The sequence below is a fragment of the Anguilla rostrata genome, chromosome 4 (genome assembly GCF_018555375.3).
Source record: "Anguilla rostrata isolate EN2019 chromosome 4, ASM1855537v3, whole genome shotgun sequence".
In the NCBI taxonomy this organism is placed as follows: Eukaryota; Metazoa; Chordata; class Actinopteri; order Anguilliformes; family Anguillidae; genus Anguilla; species Anguilla rostrata.
This window is the reverse complement of record NC_057936.1, coordinates 7,937,520-7,951,342: the sequence shown is the minus strand read 5'-3', so window position 1 is coordinate 7,951,342 and position 13,823 is coordinate 7,937,520. Positions and strand designations below refer to the sequence as shown.

The 13,823-nt window shown below is 46.2% G+C and overlaps 1 protein-coding gene across 6 annotated transcripts in view; it reads left to right on the top strand.

Annotated features, from left to right (window-relative positions):
- Positions 1-1,367: 1,367 nt before the first annotated feature.
- The window catches only part of LOC135252381 (AP-3 complex subunit delta-1-like), a 35,955-nt gene continuing 23,499 nt past the window's right edge, over positions 1,368-13,823 (top strand). For 3 of the 6 annotated variants that reach the window (XM_064330370.1, XM_064330371.1, XM_064330373.1), the window contains exons 1-11: positions 1,369-1,798; positions 7,150-7,245; positions 7,574-7,654; positions 8,526-8,606; positions 8,790-8,897; positions 9,005-9,134; positions 9,990-10,129; positions 11,158-11,231; positions 11,391-11,440; positions 12,174-12,223; positions 13,227-13,275. In XM_064330370.1, coding sequence (XP_064186440.1) covers positions 1,703-1,798; positions 7,150-7,245; positions 7,574-7,654; positions 8,526-8,606; positions 8,790-8,897; positions 9,005-9,134; positions 9,990-10,129; positions 11,158-11,231; positions 11,391-11,440; positions 12,174-12,223; positions 13,227-13,275 — 955 coding nt within the window. In that variant the 5' untranslated portion in view covers positions 1,369-1,702. Of the gene's footprint in view, positions 1,799-7,149; positions 7,246-7,573; positions 7,655-8,525; positions 8,607-8,789; positions 8,898-9,004; positions 9,135-9,989; positions 10,130-11,157; positions 11,232-11,390; positions 11,441-12,173; positions 12,224-13,226; positions 13,276-13,823 lie in introns of all 6 variants that reach the window. The other 3 variants (XM_064330368.1, XM_064330367.1, XM_064330372.1) reach the window with 2 other exon arrangements.

Here is a 13,823-nt window from a genome sequence, read left to right as displayed (position 1 = left end):
AACACTTTTCTGCATGTAATATATATATACATATTTTGGAGGTCTGACTTCCTTTGGTATTTTTTTAGACAGAGAGCAGGCTGGGAGGGGAGGGGAGGGGGGATGGGGGTGGAATTGCAGATAGAAATGGGATCACAGTATACAAAGTGCCCTGGTGGGATCAAAGCCGAGCCTGGGGGGGGGGGGGGGCCTTCATATATTGATTGACTGTCAGTTGCCCAACAGACTGCACCACACAGTCCCCCCATAATGGAAATCTTTGAGCCTGTACCTGTTGGTAGACTTGTTTAACTGGCTGTGACATTTACACATAGTGTAACCCTTGAAATGACATAGCCAGTATCTATATCACTGATGTTAAAATATTTGAATACCTGTGTGTGCCATACACTTAGGGCACACATCTTTACCAGCTACTCCAGAAGCAGTCTTATGAAATGCCCCTCAAGATGTCTTTGGTTAACTTAAACATTTTTTAATTTTTTTTTTACATCCCCCTAATTTCTATAAAATTGGATTTTCCTACTCCATTGTGCCCAGAAACTTAACTTCATTTGCCACATCGTCCTGAAATGAGGAGAAAGGAGTAACTGTCTGAAAACTGTTCTCTTCTGGCCTGCTACCAGTAACACAATTGTGTTAATCTGACAAGCACAGGGAAAATGGCTGATTCTTGAGTCATGAAAATTGCTCTGTGTTTTACCTCGTGACGTTTGGACTACGTTGGCCCTGATGTGCAGCTGAGTCTTTTTCAGTTCTGCATTTGCATTGTGTCTGAAAAGAAATTAACAATTGATGGTTTGAAGGATAAAGGCATTGTATCAGAAACATCCGACTGGTAACTTGTGCATAACTGGGTTGGTTCGCATGCCAGTGGGTTTAAGCTCTCGAGTAGAGAATCTACAAAAATAATGTATTTCCAACCACTGAGGTCACGTCCAACGACCGCAGGATATTGTTCAAATTACACATGGTCACCTCAAGAGAAACAATAATATGATCTATGTAGCACTACATAGAACAGCAGCACTGGTGTCGAATATGTAGATCCCAGCAAATAAAAATCGGTTAAAAAACCATTAAGCAATGGTTATATTCTGAAAAGCACACAAAGTAAAGATTATTATTTTGCCTGTATCCACGTATAGGCACTAATCGTACAGGAACATGAGTGCACATCATATAAATTAGTCACAACTTGGTGCAACAGGCATGGATGTAATTTAACCGAATTATATAGCAGTATGAAGCAAATAGCGTCAGCCGAGTCAGCAAGATTCACATTTGTACGCAGCTGCAGAATCAACCTGCAAATAATCAGACACTTCTGTGTGGGTCAGTGAAGTGCAACGAGCAAGCCAAACTAATGTTACCTGCTTTTGGCCGCACGACTGACTGCGCTGACGACGTTCTGCGCTTCTGGCGTACAGAGCGCCAGCCAGTGACATACAGTCAGCTGACTCGACGCCATTTTGTCAGCCATTTCCTAGCCGGATCAGCACTTAGCTAGCATTTCTTAAGCTACAGTACCACCCATCCAGCCTCGTCTTGTCATCAGGCCTGGATTTTAAAACGGTACCACCGGCGAGGACGCTGTCCGCGTAGGTTAGAGACTGTCCGGTGGGGTCGGCTTGCTCCTGAGAAACCCCAGCTTGCCTCTCCGTCACGCAGGACAGCAGTGACAAGATACTCGCCTGCAGTCATGGCTCTGAAGATAGTTAAAGGGAGCATCGATCGGATGTTCGATAAAAACCTTCAGGACCTAGTACGTGGCATAAGAAATCACAAAGAAGATGAGGTGAGACAAATACCATTATTACATTTTTAACTGTCAAAGAAATACTGCCTAACGTTAACAATTGGCGCAACTTTAGACTTCTGTTTGAATCGAACCAGCAAAATAAGGCAGCCAAATAAACCCAATACTACGTTGAACACTAGACCGGTAACGTTGGCTAACGTTAGCATGCAAGCTAAACCTCTTCCAGTGTAGCTAATTCTACTGAAAGAACAGCTATTCGTTTGGGTTAGAAATAAACGAATGCAGAGAAAGATGCTGTTGGGCTAACGCTAGCTAGCTACATATCTCTGGCTTCCCAGGTTAACGTATTTAGACTAGACTAGTTGGTTTACTGTCAGCTTGTTTCCCTGCTGTAACGTTAGCTAGTCTAGTAGTGCACTAACGTAAGCTAGCAAGTTGATTAGCTGACCAGTCGGCTATTTGTATTTTTTTATTTGCAACGAACTAACATTCCCTAGGTAAGCAAATGTGTAAAGTCAGAGCCGGGTAATAATAACTTTCGTGAATGCGAACTGTAAAAATATATAGATAGACTAGCTAAGTTAACGTTTCAAGACTCAATTCGTTAAACCTGACTTGCCAGCTGACTGATGCTAGCTAAAAAATGCTCGCTTGCTTGGCATTACAACATATCATTAGCTAGCAAACGAGCTGTCAGTTCTCATCACAATTGGTCCGCCTAGGTTAGTTATTTTATCCAGGTTTGTGATCTACTAGTGTATATATTTTTTTAATAGTGTCACCACAGCAGACTGGAATCTGTGGCGTTTAACGCGCATGTTGGGGATGTAATCCGAGCTAGGTAGCTAGCTAACTAGCTAAAGTTACCGTTAGCTAACATTAAAGTGCTAACATTGCAGAAGTGAGAGATTTGGACGCGCGGAGCTTATTGATGTAGGCCCCGGGAATGACAACAGTTTCACTTAATAAGCTTCTTCTTCCAGTTGTCGTCCCTCAGCTGAAAATGACATCCCTTTTAAACTGCTTATGTGCGCCAGATATGTAACCGAACGAAGGGTTGATGGTCGACTATATTTTTCACCTGTGTGACTCAGTTTATTGAACTAATGACTGATGAGCTCTCGATCGCAATCTATTTGCAACCAGCACGCAAATGCAAAGCATCTGTCAAAGCACAGTCTAGTTCATTCAAGTGTCTTGCTTGTGTTGGCTTAACGTTGAATTGTATGTAATATGAAATATATTGGCGTCAATAAGTACTTTACTTTAAGCCACATTTCCACAGAAGTCCAAACGGTACAACCGAAAAGGCAACCAGTGTAGAGCCGCAACTTTATGTTCTACGTTGGAGACCATTCTCGGTGTTGTGCGGGTGTGATTTCTGTCGGAAATTTTGCAGGTTTTAAACATTTCCTGCTTATGTTAAATGGCATAGATTTTAGCCTATGTCTGCTCCCTTAACCGGTGCTTCTGGAATCAGAATTTTAAGTCAAAATTCTATTCCATTGTATCAGTGTTGTTTTTATTTTTAAAACAAATTTCTCTAATGTGATCTTGGTGGTAGAGGGACGTGATGCATAATGCTACACTTGAGGGCATGTTTTCATGTCTTAAATTTTGATATCTTGTGCTTTGTCAGTGTTATATGCTGCAGAACCAGCCCAGCCGAATTGCTTTAGTTTTTGTGGATTTGGGCACAGCGGAAGCTTCGTCGAAAGTAACTGTCCTGAGATTTCCCTTAATAAGCTTAAAAAGTGTTCGCGTGCGGTGTTGTCTTCAGCATGGTCCAGTATGTCATTTTATTGCCCTCAAGGCGGTTACTGTGTCGGACAATGAACACCTCATTCCTTATGACCTGCTGCCTACATTAACATAACTGCTCTTAACAGCAGGGAATTTTCTCCTTATGACAATATGGTGTTCATTGCTCATGTCTTCTGAATTAGCTGGGTAGTAGAAGGTAATACGCTGGCCATTTTTGTGCTAATTTTAAATTTGAACGCAGAGTGCTTGTGACATGCATTATTTTATCAAGGCTGAATCAATCTGTGCTTCGTGTGCTGTCAGTCAGGTAAATCATTCAGTCAACAATGGGGCAGTGCACCTGACCTGTGAGCGTTATAAGGAAACGGATTTTGATTGTGTAGCAGATGTTGAAAATTTAGTTGGCAGTTGGTTTCTTTTAATGTTAGCTGAATTCACTGGTTACCTGTTTTCTACTCTTATCTAAACCAATAGCTGACATAGTATTTTGAGTGCACCTCTTCCGATGTCATGTCATGCCGTACATGTGTAAAAATGAATCATAAATCATATTCCTGTCTGTTTCCCTCTGCATGAGTCTGGCAGGTTTATCCGCTGTGCTTGTCTTGCGTTTGTCAGGTAACTGCATTTGTTAGGTCACAGTCCCCAGTATGTAGCCTAACCTGACATCACACGCCTAGTTTGGGCGTTCGCCTCCTGGGGAACACTGGGCCACGCTGTGAAATATTAATGATACTGGGGCGCGCTGTCGGTGAGTGCATGCAGGCCTCGCTGCGGTGTGTTCTCGAGGGCCCCTGCTCTGTGTGTGTGTGTGTGTGTGTGTGTGTGTGTGTGTGTGTGTGTGTGTGGTGTGTGTGTGTGGGGTGGTGTGTGGTGTGTGTGTGGTGTGTGTGTGTGTGTGTGTGTGTGTGTGTGTGTGTGTGTGTGTGTGTGTGTGTGTGTGTGTGTGTGTGTGTGTGTGTGTGTCTCTGTGTGTGTGTGTGTGTGTGTAAACAGGGATCTACAGCCCACCCCTTCGCTCGTTCTTTGTAACCAGCATCAGGTTTTACGTGAGGGACAGATGGTGAGGTTATCACTGTCAGGCTGTTGGAAATCTAATCTGGCAGGCAAACAGGGCCTGTTTAAGCACCATTATTAGGGGACAGCCATTATGGCTGCACTTTGTGTTTTCATGTTGTCCATCACTGGACAAGTGGGTCTGCTAAATAAATGTAATGTCTGTAACTCCTTTTTTTTATTACCCAGACTGGAATTAAAAGTGCGGTTCCTGGGTACTGTGTCACCTGCTCTTTGGTCAGGTTGGATGAGGATCGCCTTGTGTACAGCTGTGTTCATCAAGGCCTAGGACGAAGCTGACCTCACTAGCCTGCCCGTCAAAAGCGTTTCCTAGCAACCGGCTACCTTATGACTCAGGCATCCGGATGGCATAGCTTTTAGGTTTGGCTAATCTCCATACAGATACTTGATAAATACTTCCGAGGTAGCAAACGTCTCCTAGAGACACTCTGCTATTGGTTAGCCCTTGCAGTCTGCTGTCTTCTGATTGGCTGGGGCCGATGGATGACTCCATAAAGGGAAAATGCAATTCAAAAGTGGATACTGTTGGAAACCTTTCTGAGCGACTCCTCTGCTGTAGTCAGACTCCTACCGTCTGCAGTCTTGGAAAGAAATGTGATTGGACAAAATCAAATTAAAGCAATTTAATTTGTGTAGTGCTTTCAACAGAGAACGGTCACAGAGATGCTTTATAGAGAAACAGAAGGACAACTGAGAAAAAACCAGGCCTGAAGCCACCAACTCCCCGGTGGGAAGAAAATGGGTTGAAATCTCGAGTGGAACCCGGCTACAGAGGGGGGAGCTCATCCTCCACTGGCCGGCCTGGTGTAAAGTAGAATGAATGTAACAGGGAAGTAATAAGGGCTCTATCACAGCAAACAGATGGGAAGTGTACTGTGATGACGAATGCAACACAAGCACAAGCCCAGAGCTCTGCCCGGCTCCTGTCCCCCAGTGGTCACGGTGTCGTGGTTCCGCTCGTAGTTCTCGCAGTGAAGAGAGAGGTTCAGAAAGGAGGTGCAGGGAAGGAGGTGCGGGGAAGGAGAGCCTGACTCTCGCCGGAGCTGTGGGCGGGGCTTGGGCATCCCGCAGACTCGTCTGTCTGGCGGAGAGAGCCTGTTGTTCTCATGGTTACCTGAAAGGCCTCGGCGCTGGAGTCCAGCTCTGGAGCAGCGTCTCAGTGCCTCTTGGTGCGTCTCAGTGCCTCTTGGTGCGTCTCAGTGCCTCTTGGTGCGTCTCAGTGCCTCTTGGTCGGAGTGTAGCACAGTGGGTAAGGAACTGGGCTTGTAACCGAAAGGTCGCAGGTTCGATTCCCGGGTAAGGACACTGCCGTTGTACCCTTGAGCAAGGTACTTAACCGGAATTGCTTCAGTATAAATCCAGCTGTATAAATGGATACAATGTAAAATGCTATGTAAAAGTTGTGTAAGTCGCTCTGGATAAGAGCGTCTGCTAAATGCCTGTAATGTAATGTAATGGTGCGTCTCAGTGCATCTCAGTGCATCTCAGTTCGTCTCAGTGGCTGGAGGTTGTGAATGAATGGAACGGTGTGGAGATGAGCGCCACCATCTGGTGATTTAAAAAAAAAGTGGCTCCTGCTCTGCCCCGTTCCGCCCGCCCTTTCACCAGACGCTTCTCCGCTCACAAATTCAATTTCTCCCGGCCTCCCTTCCTGTCACTTTGATGTCTTATGACTGAAGGCACATGACCAGCAGCACACAGGCCTGTGTGTGTGTGTGTGTGTGTGTACGCATGCATTGTGTTGTGTTTGTGGGGGTGTCGTTGGTGTGGTATGGTGCGCATTCATTGTTGTGTGTGTGTGTGTGTGATGTGTTTTGTGTGGATGTGGTGGTGGTGGTGTCGGAGCATCCGTGTGTGTCCGTAAGCATGTGTGTGCAATGTGGACTGATTGCATGCAGGTCAGGGCCTATGTGCACCCTTGTTTATCCGTGTTCATTGTCTGTTTGAGGGTATTTAGTCATGCCCATGGTACTGCATCAGGAAATGGGAAGAATAGAGGCTCTCTTCTTCGCAATTTCCTTACTGCTCAAACATGATAAACGGCTCACTGTGTTGTAAAGAAAGACGTCTCGGTTCTGCAGTCCAGTGACTAAATAATGCGGCTCTGGAAAAAATTGAGACCGCCCCATATTTTTTGAAGAAGCATCGGAGTTACTCTGCCAAATATTGATTGTTGAACCCTTCCTAAGCAAATCCGTTGTTATATTTATTATTTATTTGTGGGTATAAACTTTAGTTTGCTTTAGTCAGTGTCTGACAGTGCTGTATTTTTAGTCAGCATTTGTCATTTCCTGCAAACAAATGTTCTGAACAACAAATGAAATGTGGTCAATAGTTCATGAGAGAATATCAGTTTGATTTTGATCTGACACATACCATAAACTGTGAAACTGAAAACTTGATGTGGTCTTTTATCTTTCTCGAGAGCTGTATATAGATATTGCTTCCTAGTTACTCAGGCAGAATTTTTGTGCTTCAGTGTTGTACCTGTCTGAGTTTCTCTCTCTCTCTCTCTCTCTCTTTCTTTCTTTCTTTCTCTCTTTCAGGCAAAGTACATCTCCACCTGCATTGATGAGATCAAGCAGGAGCTCAAACAGGACAACATCGCAGTCAAGGCCAACGCCGTCTGCAAGCTCACATACGTAAGACCGGACTGCACCACGGCGACACCCGAGCTCCGGCGATCCCACCTCCCTTCCCTCGCTTCAGGAAATGAATTTAATCTAAAATTAACCACATCTGACAAACTCGACAAGCATTTTTTTTCAGTATGAGATGCTTGTAGAGGTGTCAAAACCGCATGAGCTTCCATTTGTGATGAGGGCTGCGAGTTCTTTGCTGTGCCTCGTTTGTTGTACACACTCGCCGCACCTGCGCGGAGAGCTGCCGCTAGCTCCCGCTGCAGGGGTTCACGCAGTGCTGGTGACACCATAGATACTCAGTCCTCCGCCTCTGCTCTGGTGTTGACAGTTGCAGATGCTGGGCTACGACGTGAGCTGGGCCGCGTTCAACATCGTGGAGGTGATGAGCTCCTCCAAGTTCACCTACAAGGTGAGGCCCCTCCTCTGGAGACCTGTCTGAGAATGCTGTAGACGGGCCTGCTTTTCCAACAGCTCCTTCTGCGCACCTTGAACATGATGTATGGAAAGCATTACATTACATTACATTACAGGCATTTGGCAGACGCTCTTATCCAGAGCGACGTACAACAAAGTGTATAACCATAACCAGGAACAAGTATGACGAAACCCCTAGAGAGAAGTACCGGTCCAAGTGCAGGGAACAACCGCATAGTTCAACTTGGACCCTGAAGGTTAAACTGATTAACACTAACACAACGAGAACGGCAACAACGCAATCTATGGAAAAAATACAAGCAGTAGTTAAGTCAGTTAATGCACCTAAGTCACCTACGAAACAGCTGCCTAGTTACAACCCTGAGCTTACAGTCATTTACAGGGGGGTAGGGAGGGATGGGGAGAGGTGCAGCCTGAAGAGGTGAGTCTTCAGTCGTCGTTTGAAATGGGTCAGTGTCTCAGCTGTTCTGACCTCCACAGGGAGGTCATTCCACCATCGTGGGGCCAGAACAGACAGGAGACGTGTTCTGGAAGTGCAGGTGCGAAGAGGGGGAGGTGCTAGGCGTCCTGAGGTAGCAGAACGGAGGGATCTGACTGGCATGTAGGGTTTGAATATCTTGTGGAGGAAGCCCCTTACAAAAAGCCCCTTACAAGTGAAGCTGATGACGAGGATGGTGATGCTGATGACGATGATGATGATTGTTGTTATGAGATGCCGTGTCCGTGTGTCTGTCCCGTTAGGGTTCTGTCCTGTCAGTGTTCCGTTACCCCAGTTCGTTTGCCCTCCCCTGGCAGTTGCTCGTCTGCCCCTCTGGATTAACTCATTTTCCCCCCCCCCTTCCCAGAGGATCGGTTACCTGGCAGCCTCCCAGTGTTTCCACGAAGGCACTGATGTCATTATGCTGACCACCAATCAGATTCGCAAGGTCGGTCTCTGCCATTTTACTCCCGCCCACCTGTGTTTTTCCAGTTTTCTGCCTTTCTGTGTACTGAACTAGTGTTGCATCCCACCTCTCTCTGTCTCTCTCTCCCTCCCTCTCTCTCTTGTTTTCTCTCTGCCTCCCTTGCTCCCTCCCTCTCTCTCTCTCTCTTCCTCTCTCTCCCCCCAGGATCTCAGCAGTCCTAATCAGTACGATACAGGTGTGGCTCTGACCGGCCTGTCGTGTTTTGTGACCCCTGACCTCGCCCGGGACCTGGCCAATGACATCATGACCCTGGTGAGGCCCTGTTCTGTCCCGTCACGACTCTTGGCCGTGCCTTTGCGTTGCCACGGCTGCGGTTCTCCTCACGTTCTCCTCTTCCTCCTCCTCCTCCTCCGTCTCAGATGTCCCACACCAAGCCCTACATTCGGAAGAAAGCGGTGCTCATCATGTACAAGGTGTTCCTCAAGTACCCCGAGTCTCTGCGCCCCGCCTTCCCCCGGCTCAAAGAGAAGCTGGAGGACCCCGACCCCGGTGAGAGAGGCGGAGCCTAAAGATGGTGCTGCACCCCAGAAATGAACGCTTTGGGTTGACTGTGCGGTGCTGTTCGGTAGGGCAGCTGCGTCTTGGTCCGACTGAGTCGCCCCTCTGCATGGCCAGGGTTCGGTCCCTTCCTGTGGGTCTGTCTGGCGGGCAGTTCAGCCTCTGCGTAGTGCTTATTCTTTCTAAAAAAAACTTTTTTAAAATTGCTCAAATAATTTATTTGTCAGTTAACAAGGATTCACAAGATTAGATGTTCATGAGAAATTTGCTAACGTCCTAATGTGGCTAAGTGCTCACTTTTTTTGTGGTGAGCTATCCCTTTAAAAATGAAATGGGAGGGAAAGAGGAAGTGAAATGCCCAGTTGTTCTGGTGGTGGGGGAGTGTTTGTGCTTCAGTAAGTGCTCAACATACTGAGAATTGTAGGCAAGGTGAAGTTTTGTTAGGAGGGTGAGTCGACTGGTTGGTTTTAGGGGGGGAGTGTGAGTGTTATTTCAGAGGTGGAAAGTCCTGCCAGGTGTTTCTTCCACCCGTGAACTCAGCCAGCTGATTTCACTAATTAGTTCTACCTACTTCCTGGCTGAAAGATTGTGCTAATTGGCAAATCCAGGTGACTGGAGCCTGGATTTTCCACCTCTTGTGTTAGTTTCTGAGTGCGAGACTGAGTGAGAGTCATGGAGGGTCATTGCCCTGAAAGGAGACAGACGCTGAAGCTTTCTGTTGGAAGGTATTCATTACATTTCACTGAACGGTTACCTGAGGACAACATCTTTGCCTTTCAAACCCATAACCGTGCAGATTGCTCAAAAATGCTGTCCCCCACCCCACCCCCATGTCCCATCTCCCAGGGGTGCAGTCAGCAGCGGTGAATGTCATCTGTGAACTGGCCCGGAGAAACCCCAAAAACTACCTGTCCCTGGCACCCCTCTTCTTCAAGCTGATGACCTCATCCACCAACAACTGGGTCCTCATCAAAATTATCAAGCTGGTGAGTGGTCTGGTCAGAGTGGTGCCAAATGCATATTCTGAATACTCTAAAATAACACTCCTGCTGATCTCTGAGAATTTAACCAAACGCTGTTACTATCCCACATGTCCAGTTTTATTATACTGGCATCTAAAGAATTCAATGTATTGCAAATAATTATTGAACCAGGACTGCACCACCTCTCTGTTCTTTGTGTGTGTGTATGTGCGTGTGCCCGTGTGTGTGTATGTGCGTGTGCCCGTGTGTGTGCTTGTGTGTATGTGCCCGTGTGTGTGCTTGTGTGCGTGTGCCCGTGTGTGTGCTTGTGTGCTTGTGTGTGTGTGTGTGCGTGTCCATGTTTGTGTGTGTCCCCGCGTGTGTGTGTGTGCTTGTGTGTGTGTGTGCGCGTGTGTGCTTGTGTGTGTGTGTGTCCCTGCGTGTGTGTGTCCATGTTTGTGTGTGTGTGCGTGTCCATGCGTGTTTGTGTGTGTGCTCGTGCGTGTGCTTGTGTGTGTGCGCGTGTGTGTGCTTGTCTGTGTGTGCGTGTCCATGCGTGTGTGTGTGCTCGTGCGTGTGTGTGTGCTTGTGTGTGTGCGTGTCCCCGCGTCTGTGTGGTGTGTGTGTGTGTGTGTGTGCGTGTCCATGTTTGTGTGTGTGTGTCCGTGTGTGTGTGTGTGCTTGTGTGTGTGTGCATGCGTGTCCATGCGTGTGTGTGTATGTGCGCTTGTGTGTGTGTGTGTGTGCGTGTCCATGTTGTGTGTGTGTGTGTGCTTGTGTGTGTGTGTGCATGTCATGTTTGTGTGTGTGCTTGTGTGTGCTTGTGTGTGTGTGTGTGTGTGTGTGTGTGTGCATGTTTGTGTGTGTGCTCGTGCGTGTGTGTGTGTGTGTGTGTGTGTGTGTGTGTGTGTGCCTGCGCCTGCCCTTTCTTTCTAAGGGCAGTTGGAGCAGTGTTGAGGACTTGGGGCAGAAGCATTAATAAAGCGATACTGTGGAAGTGGAGTGCCCGTGAGCGCCCGCCGCTCTGTCTAATCGGCGTCTCTCTCCTCCAGTTCGGCGCTCTGACGCCCCTGGAGCCTCGTTTGGGAAAGAAGCTGATCGAGCCGCTGACGAACCTCATCCACAGGTAACGCCTCTTCAGAGACCCCCGGCTCGGCTCCGCTCACGAGCGATCTGCACGCTTAATTTGGGAGTTATTCCAAACGGCTAACGGACTCTCCTTCTGCGCCCCCACACCTCTGTGTCTCGTCTCCCTTCTCTCTCTCTCTCTCTCTCTCTCTCTCAGCACCTCTGCCATGTCCTTGCTGTATGAATGTGTCAACACTGTCATTGCAGGTCAGTGCCGATTTACCCATTGCTGTCTCATAGCAGGATAATTCTGTCTGTCTGGCTGTCTGATAATTCCTTCGCAGCGTACTGCATTTTAGATTAACAGTGAGGTTTTCTGTTAAGTGAGGGTTTGGCTTTTTATCTTTGAACCTGGTATTTTGCACCACGTTTGAATTTGCCTGGTGGCTCTCTTATTTTGTAAATTTGTTTGCGAGGGTCATAAATTGAAGGTGGAAGGTTTGTCTGCTCTTCCTGGTATTCTAAGCCAGCATAGAACCGGGTGACTTATTTGACAACGATGGCCACATTTGACTGTTCCTTCGTACAGTCGTTAAATTTATTTATTTTTCCTGGGATGGGCTATAATTCAAATGCACTTGCCTGCATGCATTTCGTTAGTCACGCAGATTGGTCAGCTCATTTGTCTGCGTGGTTTTTGATATCCAGAATCACTTAATACCCGTGGCAGAAAGGTTTTGGAGGTATTGCATTTTGTATTCCTTGCTCGTCACCCAGACAATGCTTGGGGTTTTTTATTTAATCATTTATTTATCAGGGACAATGCACTTAACATTGCAGGCAAAAAAAAAAAAAAACAAGCAACAGATGCACTACATGTAAGATTTCTAGTCAGGTCTAATTTGCCACCCTTGTCTCCGGTTAGGCTTTTGAACTTTTAAACCTAAAAAGACAGTTTGTATGCAGTGGGCCTGACTGATGTTTGTCTGTTGGAATGCAGTGCTGATCTCCCTCTCCTCGGGGATGCCCAATCACAGCGCGAGCATCCAGGTAAGCTGTTTCTATAGCAACTCCTGTCTGCCGCCAGTAACCCTTTCCTCTCCAACCGATTTACCGGCCGTTTTTTAAATTGTTTTTTAAACCCACATTAATCCCGTTGGTTATTAATACAGTGTGGTCTGCATGGTCTTACTGTACATGAAGTGGCTCTTAATATTATGAACCGGACTGACTTGTTGGACTGTGATGGCTTATCCAAACAGCTGAGTACTAATTATGCTAATTATACAGTAATAAAACTTGGGAATTAAGAGAGCTAAGAGAGTATAATGATGGGAAATGAAATGCTGCTGTCTTTGAACCATATTCACATTTACATACTCAGTTAAATTGTGCTAATGTGTCTTATCCAAACAGCTCATTACTGAAACCCTCTAATGAAACTCTTGACCTGTGACCTTCAGAATTAACTGAAGAGTTCATGTTTAGAAAACTTGCTAATGGCTAATTACTGATGGCATATCCAAACAAACGATTGCCAGTTATTAAAAACAAATTATGTTCTAAGAAAAGCTTGCCCTGTGACATTCAATATTACACGATTTGCTTGGCATTTTAGTAGCTCTCACCCAGAATGACTTCTAATGCAAACACAACAGCAAAGGTCAAGGATTTAAATGCAGTTATTCGCCAGAAACTAACAGTATAGTCCCAAGAGATTACATGTTTCTCTCACTAACTCATATATCTCTCATATTTCTCATATTAGCTGAGCAGATATTCAGAGAAAATGTTATAATAAAAAATGCAATATGTAATCTGATTCACATTTATGAATACAGTGAATGTGTACTTTGAATAATTATATTGATGGGTGGGTGAATTTCCTTACAAGAGCAAATGAGCACACAAACCTGGTGGAGGTGGAGTGGACAGCCTTCGTGTGCTCACGCGCGCGTGTTTGCGTGTGTTTGTGTGTGTGTGTGTTTGCGGGGATTGTAATGGCCTTTCTCTCCACCCCCCCGCCCCTTTCTGTGCCCCCCCCCCCCCCCAGCTGTGTGTGCAGAAGCTGCGTATCCTGATCGAAGACTCGGATCAGAACTGTGAGCCTTCTGTCAATGCCTGCAGTGTGTCATTCTCTCATTGTCTGAGTGTTTCAGTGGTAGCTCGTGGCGAATCCCGCCTGGATCCTCGCGATCGGCCTATGGATAACTCCAGTTTTGCATAACTTCCCTCTCCAATCGAAAAAGGGCCATTCAAATTCTGTGGCAGTTCGTTCGTGACCCAGCTCTGTCCCTTTTAAACTCTGAGCTGTGGTGAGAACTATCCCATGTAAACAATCCTTTTCATACTTACTGTTGCAACTTGCTGGTTTCGTTGGCTTGATCCGGGGATGTTAAAACACACAAAAATTACATTTATTTGTATTTATGTATTTAGTTTTAAATACTGTTTGTCAAACTTAAGTTACAGGTCTTGTTATTTTTGTAAAATGCTCACTTGTGGTGTGTCAGACCACCTAGGCCTTTATAATGTCCTATTACTAAGGTAACCTCGTTGCGTGTCATTGGTTCAAGAAATGTAAATTAATTAAAATACTCATTTCGATCTGTTGTACACAGCAGAGGTCAATTACAGTATGCACCCCCAG